Raw genomic sequence first — 16115 nt, forward strand, 5'->3', positions numbered from 1 at the left:
TGGCTTCTATGTATGAATGAAAAGTAATGTAGCTAATCAAGTAACGTCAACATGAAGTGTTTAGACATGTGCAACACTCATCATTCCGCAAATGTGTAACATTTCCTGTATGCCCTCTGACTTTTTCATGTTCATGAATGTATGAAGGTGTACATGAGAGTTATTATCTAACAAGCTGTTGTTGTGCATCATTTAGATATTTTGGTATCCTTGATTTTCTGCTTATCCAATCATGATTCATCTGCTAATTGAATAATTACGATGAGGGAACCCAGCACCCCTGCCGACACACATTTAGACATCCTGCAATGTTGTCTGTGTCTCTGCCTGATGAGACAAACCACAGATACTCTGGATCTCTTTCTAAGCTGTGCTGAATGGACTGGAACAGGCCATAAGGCCGTTATAGCGCAGCTGGTGTAACAGTTTATGTAACAACTAACACTCAGTTGCACAGAGCAGAAACACACTGTCTGGATATGGAGGATGTGTGTTTGTCTAAGTGTGTGTTAGTGCTTGTTTGTTTATATTTGCATGTTTGTTCTCTTGACCTTTCATGTAACACAACCACACCCACGCCCACACACACACACATACTCAAATTGACATTACATAAGTGTGCAGTCTGACATGGCTTGTCAATGGAATCACCAGCTGACAGACCCACTGGATGTGCCGCTCTGAATGACACACTCACATAAACACAGACAAACATGCAAAAGGCTTTAACTTTAACTTTAACTTTAACATAATAAGTGTTCTGCTTTGTACAGGGCTGGTGTTACAATGGTGCAAGAGTCAGGTAAAGTTCAGGCTCGGAAGTGGACTCAGAGTGACAGACTAGTTAACTTTAGGAACTGTAGACAAAGTTCAAGTAGTCATTTTTTCCTACACGGGGTTTTCATTGATAAGGATTTCTCCAGGCCTGTAGAAGAGAAAGTATCCAGTATTTGATAAGAAAAAGTTTGGATAAAAGTTAATCATTTGTTCTTTAATCATTATTATCTAGGTTCCTCTGGTGATATTGATTGTTCCTAATTTAATTACATTTTGGGCGACTTTCTTTTTTTCTTCTTTGCTATTCACATACAAATACAAACTGCCAACTCTAAAGGGGTTTATATCTTGAAATAATCTGCAGTGTTATTTTGAAATCAGAAGTAGAGTCAACTGTTAGTATTGTCATTTCAATGTTGACCTATGTGTACTTAACTTCATCCATTTAATAATACTATATACTTCTACGCTGATGCGTTTTAGAGGGAAATATTGTACTGTTTTCTCACCTGCATCTATTTGAATCAAAACTTTATAAAATGTGATGCACTGAACAGGAACAACTGCATTCTGAGCACATGAATGCCTCCTTTAAGTTTATGCAATCCTTAAAAATGATATCTTTATAATAATATACTGTACCTCTGACAGGGACCATTCTGCTGCATAATGAGTGCTTTCACTTTGTATATGTTAAGTACATTTTGGTGATGTTAAGTGTATACTTCATGGTTACACGATTTTGAAATATAAAACTTATTATTTACTCCCACACATAAAAAAATGGCTCAAATTACACATCATGAGAGTGTACCATTGTACTGTTTCATGGAATCAACTGGGAAAGACTTGAAAATATGAGGACTTGTGATTGCCTTGTATACAGAATTGATTCTCCACTTGTAAATCTTTCTTTCTCCCCTGATGCTGACCTGGCCAAGAAGGCAGCAACGTTACACATAACACAAACATGTCAAATACAACTAAGAAAACAAAAGACGAAAAAGCAGTCACGACATTGTGCACATTTAGGACAGTAAGAAAGATGCACGACTTATTACTGCAAGAGCAGCTGGTGGTAAGGACTTCAGACCACTTCAATTTAAAAGAGGCTATTTGGACAAGTGCCATCAGTTTGAGGGTTGATTGAAGGTCATTCCAAGACCAAGGACCATAATGAAAAAGACTCCTTTTTCCAGCCTCAGTCCGCACGGCAGGAACCTGGAACCGTATCCAGGCACTGGATCTGAGGTTGTGAGAGTCACAAACTGGGGCAAATCTGGCACATACTGTATGTACAGTGGAAGCTTACCTAAAATGGCTTTGTACATTAATAAAAACCAATGCTGTATCCTATGCATACTAAGTGAGGACCATCCAGTTAGGCTATACAGTTTGCAATGATGAGTCCTATCGGGTGCATTTGATATATATCGCAGTGCAGCATGGTAGAGTGGGTCAAGTTTGGACAAAACAGTGGGACAGGCAACTATAGATTGTATCACCTACACATCAGTAATACACATCAACACACACACACACACACACACACACACACACACACACACACACACACACACACACACACACACACACACACACACACACACACACACACACACACACACACACACCCTAACAGCTGCAGATGTCCTTACTGTCTCCTCCCCACTGCCTCCTTCTTTCATTCGTTTCTGTTCTCCCAACATTACGTCTTTATCTTTTTTAACTCATGTCTGTTTTATTGGTTGGGGGGGTTGCATCTGTCTGCACCCTCTGCTCCTCATCGCTGTTGTTGATCAGGCCGATTTGACTCCTCCCACCATACGTACTGTATAATCCCTCTGATCCCCCCTCTCTCTCCCTTTCTGTTCCCGTGTGGGATCAAGCATCCTGTCAGCTTGACTGACAGACAGTTTGACATGTGGTGGAGAGAGAGAGATACATGGAGTGGGATAATACGTGTGTGTGTGTGTGTGTGTGTGTGTGTGTGGTGTGTGTGTGTGTGTGTGTGTGTGTGTGTGTGTGTGTGTGTGTGTGTGTGTGTGTGTGTGTGTGTGTGTGTGTGTGTGTGTGTGTGTGTGTGTGTGTGTGTGTGTGTGTGTGTGTGAGTGAGAGAGAGAGAGAAAAGATAAAGGAGTAGAAAAAGGGGGGATGAGGGAGGTAGAGATTAGTGTAGCGGGATAGATGCTATTGCTGTCTGTTGCACATTGATGCCGTGAAGTGAAGTCTGGGTGCACTGTCCATTTGGTTTGCTTGTTTGATGTTTGGTTCGCTGATTTGTTAGTTTTTTGGGCTGCAGAACAAGAACTGGAACTTCAGATGAATTGATATGGACTGGTTTGCTCACTGCTGGTTTGCTGGAAGAGGCTAGAGCTGCAGACGCTGGACTCGGAGAGCATTACATTTCTCTTGGGAGATAGTAAGAGGAGAGGAGGGGGGAAAGTGGAGACAGGTGGCATAAGATGGGGTATGGTGCTCAACTTGCAAACATACGAGGAAAAAGACACCTAGTGGCTAAGTATTAGCGAGAGTGAGATTTCACATTTGCTGTGTTAGCGTAGGAAGCAAGAGGAAAGATAATGTCAGTCATCTGCTGCTGCTTCTTTAACCCGAGCTCTTTTAGATTGAAAAGTGACCTGCTCAGACCGGGACCGTAGCAGGAGGCCAGGGAGAAAGAGGAGACTTTGCTTAGAGACGAAGAAGAAGGGGGGAGGGCAGGAAGGAAGAACAAGACAGCACATCAGAGAGAGGGGGAGATTGTTATTGTTGGGTATTTCAGTATGGATCCATAACAAAGTAGAAGGATCTGGGATGTTGATGTAACTCAGGACTCATGCAGTTGAGAGGACAGACTAGTAGAGTACAGTATCTACATCAGAGTTCAATCTAAAATGTAAAAGTGCAGGCTTGGTGGCGCAGTACTGAGTTGCTCTGAGTACTTTCTGGCACAGTAACGGAGCTTTATGTTACAGTGCGGTTTTGCAGTGCCGTACTTTAGTATTGTCCAATATAAGGGCTGTGCAGTATGTCATGCGGTGTTTGCTGTCGCTCCGTAGTGGTAATCTGTAGCAGATGTACTCAACATGCTGTACCAAAACATGAGACGAGTAAGTCCTCTACCTCAGATCTCTGTATGTATGTGCGGTTCATTTCAGTTTATATGGACCACCGTCGTCTTGGTGAAATACATACTATATGTCTTAGGTTTCCCGATCATTTCCTTTGCGCTATAAATGTTTAATCACTTTGCTGTTCTCTCTTGTAGGCCAACCCCCCTCCAGTGGTGGTCAACACCGACAGCGTCGACACCCCCCCATATGTGAGTATTGCTTCACATATACTCCTAATGAAATGTAAAACCTCTAACCCAACTGTGTACTTTGCACCGTGTAAAGTTGTTGCCAAATCTACTTTCAATTGTATTCTTTAATGTAGTTACCTGAGCAAAGTCAAATAAGATTTTCTTATGCAGCAATTTACATTTAACACAACACCTTACAGTACACCTTCACTTGTACATTTAGTATTTCTAATTTATTTATTTATTTAACCCCTACTTTGAGAAAGCTTTGTACTCAAAATTGCTTTTTAATATGACAAAAACACACCATATGTGAGAAAATAAACCAGTGATGAACACCTGTTTGTAGTCAGGTTGACTTTTTTTTTTTTTTATAGTATAATAAATACAATTTGTATCTTGTATTCTGCCTCCATATGAGATTCCAGTTGTATCTGCAATACATTAGTAATTGTACTCCCTGTAAACATATTCCAGCCATGGAAATGTCATATGAAAGAATATCTTACTCTGTAAAGATTTGCAGCATTTTTTGAAGTTGTATCTTTGAATGTTCAGAAATGTCAACCTTTCTCCCCAATACAAATACATATGGTGCTAGCAGCTTTCTAGATTCAGACAGAAAGCTAGGCCAGAATTGGATGGGTCCAGATGTCATTGTACTGGTGGCCAGCTGCCACCGAGAAGCACTGTCTGTGGTTGTTAGATACGTTTATTATGTAATTACTGTGGAATGACTCCCTGCTGAACTGCTTCAAATACAGAAAGAGGGACTCTAATTTATCTTCTGCAGATTGTACTTATTTTGCTGTTAAACGAAATACGGGAAACACACTTTACTTTGATCATCTATGAAAAATTGTGTGTTTTCTTGTCGCTGAAAGGGTGTTATGCTCTTTTTAGAGAAAATTGATGTAAAATGTGCACTGCAGATACACAAGGCAAGTTATCTTTACTCTGTCGAGAGGAAGTAGAATCTGTAACGTTGAAAATCAGTCATTTTGTGTTAATAAATTAACTCTATTAAGCAGGACATTATCACAAATAGGTTTTACAATGTTTGTGAACTCTAGCTTTAAGAATGGCATTCAATTATTGCCCTTAATTTCTCTAGAAAAAGGTATTTTATGTTGAATATTATCCGTTATTGTAGGTGATAATAGACGTACTGCTCATGGTGGCTTATGGAAGCTTGTGCCCTCTGTTTGAAACGACAGAAATTCAAAATCTAAACTAATCTGACTGCATAGAGACACAGATTACAGCCAAGGGGATTACATGGGCCATTGGGATGCCACTCTACCAATGTGTGTGTGTGTGTGTGTGTGTGTGTGTGTGTGTGTGTGTGTGTGTGTGTGTGTGTGTGTGTGTGTGTGTGTGTGTGTGTGTGTGTGTGTGTGTGTGTGTGTGTGTGTGTGTGTGTGTGTGTGTGTGTGTGTGTGTGTGTGTGTGTGTGTGTGTGTGTGTGTGTGTGTGTGTGTGTGTGTGTGTGTGTGTGTGTGTGTGTGTGTGTGTGTGTGCCTGCAGCAGCTATAGCAGGAACAAGACACACATCTCCAAAGTATAAATGGTCTGGAACACAAAAGTATATGATAGTGAGCTCAGATCAGATGTAATTCCCTGTGTTGTTCAGTCAGTCCGGAAATCTAGATGTTAATATGTTTTTCTAGTACAGTAGAGCCGGCCGAGCAGCGTGATTGGCTCATGGGTCTTAAATATGACATCAGAGGTACATCATCATTAAGCACGCATTACCAGTTTAATCTCTGGGATTCATGCGTCATTCATAAAAGATGTCTATTTTTGCTTTTCTATCATTCTGATTTGTTTGTTGATGTTTGCATTACTTGATAATAATCTGTGACACAGAATACTGGCAGAAACAATGCGATGCTTGGTGACACCAGGGTTAAACATAAAGGTTAAATGCAACATGTGTCACTGACGTCATTATGAAGGTCTGACGGAGGATCAGCCAGGTGTTTGAGAAAGATGCTATCTGATGGATGAATGGAAATGGCATTAATGAAGGATCCTGGGTAAAAGGAAACACGGCTGCAGAGAGACAGGATGTGACCACATGAGAGGTTGTGTATCTGTCAACAGCAACTGACACGGAGGAAAAGCGCTGCATATAAATGATGAATGTTAAAAGCTGTAGCGTGATATCTAATGAGCGTTTGAGTGTCCATTACAGGAAAACAGCTTTAAGCATTTACTCTTAATCGACACACTTTTCCTTTTCTTCTTCTCCCTGACAGGTCAATGGAACAGAAGCAGACTATGAGTATGAGGAAATCACGCTGGAGCGGGTAAAGACTTACATACATCCCACATGCGGGCTTATTTTATACACTGATATGTCATAATTCACATCAAACCCCCTGTTCAGAAACTAAAATGTATTTAAAACTGATAGAAATGCAACTCAACAGCAACAAAAGGCTATAACACATTATTCATAAAACTTTGATCAGCTCCGTCAGCTAGTTTCTCATTTATCTTCCTAGTCCATCACTCCGACCCTGATAACCCTGTTTCCCCCTCCTCTCCGTTCCTCCTCCTTCCTTCCCTTCTTTATTTTCCTCATCCTCCCTCTCTCATTATATTCTCCTTTCTCTCACCCGGAGGCTCTCTCCCTGCCTCTCTCTATTCTCGTATGACCTGGTTCTGTCTGCCTGACTGGATCTGCTTTAAAGACACTATGGACACACACGCATCACAGCCACAGACATTACACTAGCTCTAAAAATCAGTGGCAAAGCACGAGAGAGTGAGCGAAACATACTCAGAGAAATGGCTGTGATGAAGTCATGGTGTGATCTATTATGTATTATTTGGTCAAAAAGTGATATGTGGAGAAAGATATTATACATATCATTTGTTCAGGTGATGAATCAGTTTTGTAATTTTGAAATTGGGGGGATATTATATGTAGTTTTGCAATGAATGCCATTTAGATAAGTATAGTATTTAGTAGATGCTTCTTGTTCATTTTGGCAATGGGAATAATAAATCCTGTATTATGTATTGTCCTCTTTCCACACTGATTTGTGCCTGACGTTTGCATTTCCAGCTGATAATTAGTGTTGTTTGTCTTAGATGACCAACACTTCTAGCATCAACAATTATCTTATATAACCAATACTGTCTGTGTGTTTAGATAGTGTTTTATCTTTAATACACTCTCTGTATCTGTGTGTCTGAGCAGGGTAACTCAGGTCTGGGGTTCAGTATCGCAGGAGGGACTGATAACCCTCACATCGGAGAAGACCCCTCTATCTTCATCACCAAGATTATACCTGGAGGGGCCGCTGCCCAAAATGGACGACTCAGGTACACACACACACACACACACACACACACACACACACACACACACACACACACACACACACACACACACACACACACACACACACACACACACACACACACACACACACACACACACACACACAGTGTTAATAATACATTAACAGTATTGTTATTTTAAACTAAATCTTAGTCATAACTCTGAAATGAAATGTTAAACTTTTTTAACAAATCATACTTCTGGACTATAACTTTAATTGTGCAGTTCTTAAAGGTAAAACAATACATATTGTAATTTAATAGTTGATTTTAATTTCCCATGAATACTCTGAATCAAGTAAGTATAACTATTTGTCAAATAAATGAAGTGGGATAAAAAGTACAGTATTATTATCCAAAATATATAAAGTAGAAATGGAAAGAATCATAGTAAAGTACCTTCAAATTGTATTTAGTACAATCATTGAGTAAAAGTATTATTTGTTCTTATTTGTATAGCTTACTAGCCACAACAACTACAAGATGTTGACAACAGCTTGCTCCCACTTTCTTTGCTTTCTTTACAAAAGATCATGGTCTCCAAACTAGACCTCTTGTTTCAGAGAGAAGCACTATCATTTGAGTTTAAGACTGTATGTGTGTCATTTATATTCTTCATAAGCTCCTGATGCAAGGTGATTATCTTCCTGTGCAGGGTGAACGACTGTATAGTCCGGGTAAATGAGACGGACGTCAGGGACGTGACCCACAGCGGGGCGGTGGAGGCGCTGAAGGATGCAGGAGGTCTGGTCCGACTGTGCATACGGCGCAGGAGGAGCCTCAGCGAGAGGGTCCTGGATATCAAGCTGGTCAAAGGGCCCAAAGGTGAGAAAACACTACAGAATGTAAACAGAAGTCAACATGTTCCCGTGGTAAATATAGAGTATTCTGATTTGGCAGGTTCTAGAAAAGACTAATAGAGCCAATAAAGCTTTGAAATATTAAATATATGAGATGGTATGGTTTAACTAATTGGATTTCACTTTTTACTATGCAGTAAATTGTATTAAATAAAAAATCTAAATGTCAGAAATGTTCAAAGGGGCCTGAGACTGAGAAATTGCAGCACTGCAGTATATGGAAACATATAGCAGTATGCTTGTCCTCAGGAAACCCAGAAGTTGCATACAAAAATATGTCCTATTGATGTTTTCTCTCAGGTTTAGGATTCAGTATAGCAGGCGGAGTCGGAAACCAACATGTCCCGGGGGACAACAGTATCTACGTGACGAAGGTCATCGAAGGAGGGGCTGCACACAAAGACGGACGGCTACAGATAGGGGACAAACTTATGGCTGTAAGGAAACCCCTTTCATTAATCTTAGTCAGCAGATTGTATTCGTCGTAAATGCAAAGCTTTACATTTCTCACATCAACACTTGGTACCTTCTAATCCAATAAAACTACTTATTACTCCGTAAGGGAATGAAGCTCCAAATGATTCATTCCATGAATTACTTTTATTTACGTGTCATACATTTCCCTTACTAATACCAAATATAAAATGAATTGCCCTTAACAAAACCAGAAAATGTAATTATTTTACAGTAACATTTCAAAATGTAGGTTGACTTCCTTGTTTATTATTTTAATTAAGAATTGAGCAAAAACAGGTTTGTGCTCCATTGCATTGGTTTATTATATCCTTACAAATGACGTTCTATGTTAATTACCTTAAAAGACTAAATAAGTTGTTATACAGAAGGATAGTGAACACAAGTAAATTAGATTTGTACTCTTCTGAGCCTGTTAAAGGATATTTTACACAGTAGCAGTCAAATTGAACATATAAAAAAACACTTTATAATAACATTTTCTTCTCTATTAAGTTAATGTCAAGAAATATATTGTTAGGATACATCTGCAGCCACAAAACTGCATGATAGAATCCAAACGTTATGTCTTCATGTGTGTCCAGGTGAACGCCTCCTGTTTGGAAGAGGTGACTCATGAGGATGCCGTGGCTGCGCTGAAGTCCACTCCTGACGTGGTTTATCTCCGTGTGGCCAAACACACCTCCCTTTTTATCAATGACAACTTCCCTCCTCCTGACGTCACCAATTGTAAGTACACACCTTTCAGTTCAAGATTCACCCATCATCTTTTCATCTTACATGAGTTTTTGAGGGATTTGGCATTTGATGGAACTTTATTTACAACATCAAGCCAAGAGGCTGAAGCAATTTAGGGCCATATGGTGCACAGAACAGCGAGGAAGAAGGCTTTTGGGATGTTTGCTTTAGATGGTTTGAAAAAAAGCCTTACGTTTCCAGAACATATCCTCAAATGTCAAGCAATACGTGACAATTTCCACATACTACAGTCTTTTCAAAATAAACTCTTGTCTTGGTGAGGTTTAGGCAAAGACTGTGGTTTGGGTTCAAATAACAACAGACTTTACTCTCAGTGGTTAATAGACCTCACCATACATGTTTACTTCAGTGCCGTATACGACAGTGGACTGTTCAATGATGAGTGCTGAACCATAGATATGTATTGCTCAACACACACTAGAAAACACATGTTTCTACTAGTGGTTGACATTGCAAACATGGCAGCTACCTGTAAGAGTTTGAATCAAGGATTTCGTTGAAGACATAACTACTTCTTTAACGTCAGAATAAGTAAAGAAAATAGTCCTTATCATTAGGTGCTCATACAGTGTCCATATCATTTCAGTGTTTTTCATTTCATTGGTTTTTTTCTATGTTGTGGTTTAAAAGACATACTGACATCAACCAGACAGCTTTAAATGTGTTACATAACAGTCTGAAAATCAGACTGGGTACATTTGGCCTAGTGGATAACAGCCACTTGTCGCCGCTCCAAATTCAGCAAATTATCAAACAACTGTCTTTTATTACTGCTGTAAATCTAACACCTTACCAAACAGCATATATCTCACCACCATCTCTCCACATATCTCCAACACAGCGCACTATAAATAGTTCATAAACAGTTTGAGTGATTGTCTTAAAATAAGACAGTATGAGCTGCGATTGATTGTCAGAGGAAATGGAAACTGGAAATGCCATTTCAGGTCAGATGAGGATGTTTAATTCCATTCCCCTGGACAGGCTCCAGTATGTCCAAAACTGTGCTGCTAGGGTCTTCACACACACAAAGCCGTGGCAGCACATCACTCCCACCCTCATCCACCTACACTGGTTGCCGGTCAAGTCCTGCATATCCTACAAAGTCCTCCTCCTTAACTACAAGTCCCTCCATGCCCTTGCCCCCCAGTACCTATCGGACATCCTTCACCCACATGCCCCACCCCGGAACCTGCGGTCCTCAGACTCTGGCCTGCTTACCACCCCCCGCACCAAACTGTGAACCTTCGGGGACAGAGCCTTCAGTGTGGCAGCCCCCACCCTCTGGAACGCTCTCCCTGCGGAGATCCGCAACATTCCCACGCTTGACTCATTCAAAAGGGCCCTCAAGACCCATCTGTTTGCCAAGGCTTTCGGCCCCTAAATCGATCTGTTGTTCTGTCTGTCTGACTTTTGTTTTGTTATGTTTGTTTTTGCCCTATTACTTGTAAAGCGACCTTGGGTCCCTTGAAAGGCCCTATATAAATCCAAGCTATTATTATTATTATACTAACAATGAACGAAAAAGTGCGGATACAGATAGAAAAATAGTGTATGTATAACTGTATGGTAAAATAAGAACAAAATAATGTGCGTGTTTCTTCCTTCAGCGTACTCCCCACATCAAGACAACCATATTAGCCCCTACATGAGCGGCAGCCAGTCTGTAAGCCCCGCCCCGCTGACCACGCCCAGATACTCTCCGTTGCCCAGGGCGATGACCGGAGAAGACGACAGCCCGAGGTAAGACCTTACACACACATGTATGGGAGAGAGGAAACAAAATACTGTTTTAATGCAATATCCCATTTTTACTTTAGATAACCCACTGAGAGTACAAATGAACCATACTGCAAAAACAAACATAGTAATGTGTTTACTTTTTAAAACCCTCCCTGGGTTTCCAAAGATGACTAATACAGAACGTTGAACTACAGACCATATATAGAGGGTTAATGACTATAAAAACTTTGTTTATCTAGATATATTTAATGACTTACTGTTATATGTTACATTAGATAATGGCTTGGGTTAGATTGTACAAATTAAATATAATAACTTGTCGCATCTTAGTATGGTTTAATTGATGGCTTATTTTGGGTTTAAGTAACCAATTAATTGTATTGCAATTAGTCCCACATAGGATTATATTATATAACCCAAGGGTTAATGCATTTCATTATATTTTAACGTATCAACTACCGCATATCCAAAACTAATGGAGTTGAATATAAAACAGACACTATACGAAACGTTTGAGGTGTATTATTAGGTCAGTTAGACATCTGTATTGTCCATCAAAGACATTTCTTATTTCATCAAAGCTTCTTTTTATGTACTACGTAATTTAAGCTGTTAACAGGAGCTGCTCTTCCTCTTTCTTTCGTTTCTCCTTGCTGTGTGTCTCATGTCCCGCTCTGAGGTCTTAAGTGGTCCTCAATTAGATCCACAACACCAGATTGGGAAACAGAGTCCTTAGAGAGCCCAAAATACACAGTGACCTGTCCCTGACGGCCTTCCATGCTGTGTGTGTGTGTGTGTGTGTGTGTGTGTGTGTGTGTGTGTGTGTGTGTGTGTGTGTGTGTGTGTGTGTGTGTGTGTGTGTGTGTGTGTGTGTGTGTGTGTGTGTGTGTGTGTGTGTGTGTGTGTGTGTGTGTGTGTGTGTGTATGTGTGTGTCTTTGAGTGTGTGCGTGTTTGGCAGCAAAGGGCAGATGGCAGTGAGAATTTGGTCTGGCATGTAAACTCAGGTCACATATGTACACACACATGCACACACACACACACACACACACACACACACACACACACACACACACACACACACACACACACACACACACACACACACACACACATTCAGATACTCTTTCTGTGCTGCTCTACTGTTTTTAATCCATTTTAATGGAGGTATTACAGTCTATCACACAACCCTCGTCACACAACTGGCGTCACCGTGGTAACCAGAATACGACTCGTTTTGTCATAGCCCTCTGAGCCAATCAGTGCGCTTTGATTATAATAAATCTGATAAGCCTCAGACCGACTGCAGAATGGTCATTTTGACGTCTGCCCCTCTATTTTGTAGCGCTCTCTCTCATCATTCCTCTTCACTCTCTGATTAGTTTGTCATGCAGAGAGAAGATTATTGGTTTTAATTAGTGTCCACCGCTTGTGCTCAATGCAAGGACATCTGCAGTTTCTGTAACCCGGAGACTTCAGGTGTAATGTGGGATTATTTGTTCATGTGTGCTGAAGAACAAGGGGTGCACAGAAACACTCTCTCTCATATACTGATGCCAACACCTTAGCTCGGGGGGTCTGTCGGAACAGATTACCAGTACTATCTTTTTCCCAAATGTAATATCTGTATACTGCACCACACTGCATGGAACCTATTGAGATATGTGGGACTCATTTTAATGGAAGGTAACATTAGGCCAGAGTTAACTGTCAAACTGAGTTGCCCATCATTGTAATGACTGTAATTGATGGTTGGAACAGAGTTTTTATGACCATTTATTTGGCAAGTTTTAAATGTGTTAATGTCCGATCTGGAGAGGCTAAAGGGGGATCAAACCCAAATGGGATGCACAGTGTATGGATTAGTTATTAATACCCCGATAACTCGCTAACAAAACACTTTTTTGAATGGCTTCTGCATGATGATTGTTTGTGAAAAGTAAGGATGACATGAAATCAAACAATACATAGGTATTATGAAACCAGAAGTGTGGCTGTTTAAGACATGGTTAATATCGTGCTGGTGCAACAAAACAGAGACAGTGCGCTACTGACATCTGCTGGACATCCTGGGGAATTATGTCAATTTGAAATGCCCTCTACTTTCACTGAGGTGTACCATGTAGCATTAAACAATAGGCTAGTATCCCAGATATTATACATTTAGAAAACATTGGAATATATACACTAAAGCAACTATGTGTTACAGTTTCAATTTGTTTTCCTTTGTAGTTATGTAGTATACAATATTAGATTTTATTATATTTATTTCCTAAACATGTCATCATCCACCTCTCCTTTTCACTGGTTCTTAGGATGTTGTTAAACAGTTACAAGTAAAAGTCAGCTTAGCAGCAAAAGGCAGTAATTGCTTCTTAACTATTAACTGAGGTCTTTATACATTAACGTGCTTAAAAAACAGATTGTAACGTATTTGTTCCCACATGTTTGATACAGTCATCTCTTACCCTAACAAAGTGTGTGTCTCTATTTTGTGTTTCTCCCAGGGAACCCAGGCGGGTGGTGCTACAGCGGGGGACCACAGGTCTCGGTTTCAACATTGTTGGAGGAGAGGATGGAGAGGGAATCTTCATCTCCTTCATCCTCGCCGGGGGTCCAGCGGATCTCTGTGGGGAGCTACGAAAGGGAGACCGCATCCTGTCGGTATGTTGCTAACACGTATTACAAACAGTACACACAGATATACAACACAAGCATTGTAACCATCATAAGTAAATCCAATCCTAGTATTATTACTGTGTAGGTCATAAAGTGTTACCATGAGAGTCATCCTGTCAAGTTATCTTCCTCTGGATCCTCCATTTTCTTTTGTATTAATGTGAAGTCACAACTCAAAGTAACTTTTGCTGAAGCTGAATATTTTTGAATTTAATGGAAACGTTGGCGCCATTGGTGTATGACTGTGTGTTTATGGACATTTTAAGTGCTTGGTCAGGGAGAAAGGCTCTATATAAATGCACTCCTTTTAACATTTACCATGCATTAATTGTTTCTTCTATCTAAGGACAATTCCAGCAATATTTAATGTTTTCTACAAATTATGAGTGTCTACTAATGGCTGCTGGGGGATGTGTGTTACCGCTTTTATGTATTTTTTGTTCCGCTTAAGTGAAATATGGCTTTAATTTTCTTTAAATGGGATTTTAACAAGATTCAGTTTTCATATTGTCGAGGCAGTGATAATCCCTGCAGAATGACTTCGTATAATGAAATCATTGACATGTTTTCACAAAGTACACACGTACTACACATTCATGTGAGTTATTGATGCACCAAGCTGTACAGTGTTCTTAATGGTGTGCTCAGCTCAGTGTACATGAATTACTATTGATCCAAGGCCCTAATATTATGTGTGTGTGTGTGTGTGTGTGTGTGTGTGTGTGTGTGTGTGTGTGTGTGTGTGTGTGTGTGTGTGTGTGTGTGTGTGTGTGTGTGTGTGTGTGTGTGTGTGTGTGTGTGTGTGTGTGTGTGTGTGTGTGTGTGTGTGTGTGTCTGTGTGTCTGTGTGTGTAGGTGAATGGTGTGGACCTGTCCAGTGCAACACATGAGCAGGCAGCAGCAGCTCTGAAGAACGCAGGACAGACCGTTACCATAGTAGCGCAGTACAGACCTGAGGGTGAGTACACAAAATACATTGGCTTCAATCGCATGTGATCTCTTTCCTGAAGTGATGCACAGCTATCTGTTCTTGCTGTCCAAACACTTAAGACACCTCGTAGAAATACACATTTCCTTTGAGTTACTTTAAAATTGTAATCTAATCAAATAGACAGAAGAAAATGATTAGCAAACTTAAATGACCCCGAGGTGTAAATGAAACGGTTGGGAGATGTGTCTCGTTGGGATCTTCAGTTCCAAAACGCTCACTTCAGTCTCTCCTAATGGGCTGAAGCGAAATAGCAATTGTATTCCCATAATTGACTACAGCTTCCAGAGGTCGCCACTAGTTGGCAATACTCTTTTGACTGTTTGCACAAAACAGAAACTGTCTCCAACAGGTGTAATCTGGGTGTCTGAAACATCACTGTTAGGTGTGGGTAACACTGCAGTACATTTTGCACACACACACACACACACACACACACACACACACACACACACACACACACACACACACACACACACACACACACACACACACACACACACACACACACCGAGAGACAGAGTGGGCACTATCCTGGATGTGTGTCTTCTGGGAGTGACTGAGAAGGCCGTAACCTAGGATACCAGGTTATAACTGCCGAACTGCTAATGGGATGCCGTGAGGGTAGGAGACCTGAGAATAACACATAGACAAACGCACACACACAGATTCAAGGCACCTGGTCCCCTGGTCCCTTTGTGCCATCAGCCATGTTTTATTGAGTCAGAGGTGTTTCAGGGAGGTGTTGTTATTGGTAAGAGCTGCAGAGTATAAGCCACGGGTCTTTTGAAAAGGCTGAGGAAATATCTATTTAACTCATGAAATGAATCTAATGTGAAGTACTTTAATGTGAGATAATGACATGTTCTAAAAACTAGATGTTTGCCACTCAACAAAACAGTTTGGATTCATCTTTTGTATTTTCTTAAAGGTCATTATTTGCAGTATATGAAAAAACAGCTGTCAATATATTATACATTAAGTCACTAGTTTTAAAAATAGAGGAGGCAGCAAAATGTACCTTGAGGAAAGCATCACTAAACATTGTATTTAGTGCAAGTAGGTAGAGCTAGAACATTTGTAGTGAAAACATACAAGGAGGAGTTTAGGCCAGAATATCACACAGGGAGGATGCAGACCAACTTGCATCAACATTAATGTATAGTAAGGAAAATATTCC

The 16115-nt window shown here is 40.4% G+C and overlaps 1 protein-coding gene across 5 annotated transcripts in view; it reads left to right on the forward strand.

The window, feature by feature from the left end:
• Positions 1–16115, forward strand: part of dlg1a (discs large MAGUK scaffold protein 1a) — a 107773-nt gene that overhangs the window by 55670 nt on the left and 35988 nt on the right. For all 5 annotated transcript variants that reach the window (XM_071202928.1, XM_071202929.1, XM_071202930.1 and 2 more), the window contains 9 exons: positions 4046–4099; positions 6343–6393; positions 7293–7417; positions 8091–8260; positions 8596–8732; positions 9354–9498; positions 11139–11271; positions 13777–13933; positions 14803–14905. In XM_071202928.1, coding sequence (XP_071059029.1) covers positions 4046–4099; positions 6343–6393; positions 7293–7417; positions 8091–8260; positions 8596–8732; positions 9354–9498; positions 11139–11271; positions 13777–13933; positions 14803–14905 — 1075 coding nt within the window. The remainder of the gene's footprint in view (positions 1–4045; positions 4100–6342; positions 6394–7292; positions 7418–8090; positions 8261–8595; positions 8733–9353; positions 9499–11138; positions 11272–13776; positions 13934–14802; positions 14906–16115) is intronic.

The sequence above is a fragment of the Pseudochaenichthys georgianus genome, chromosome 4 (genome assembly GCF_902827115.2).
Source record: "Pseudochaenichthys georgianus chromosome 4, fPseGeo1.2, whole genome shotgun sequence".
NCBI classification, from domain to species: Eukaryota; Metazoa; Chordata; class Actinopteri; order Perciformes; family Channichthyidae; genus Pseudochaenichthys; species Pseudochaenichthys georgianus.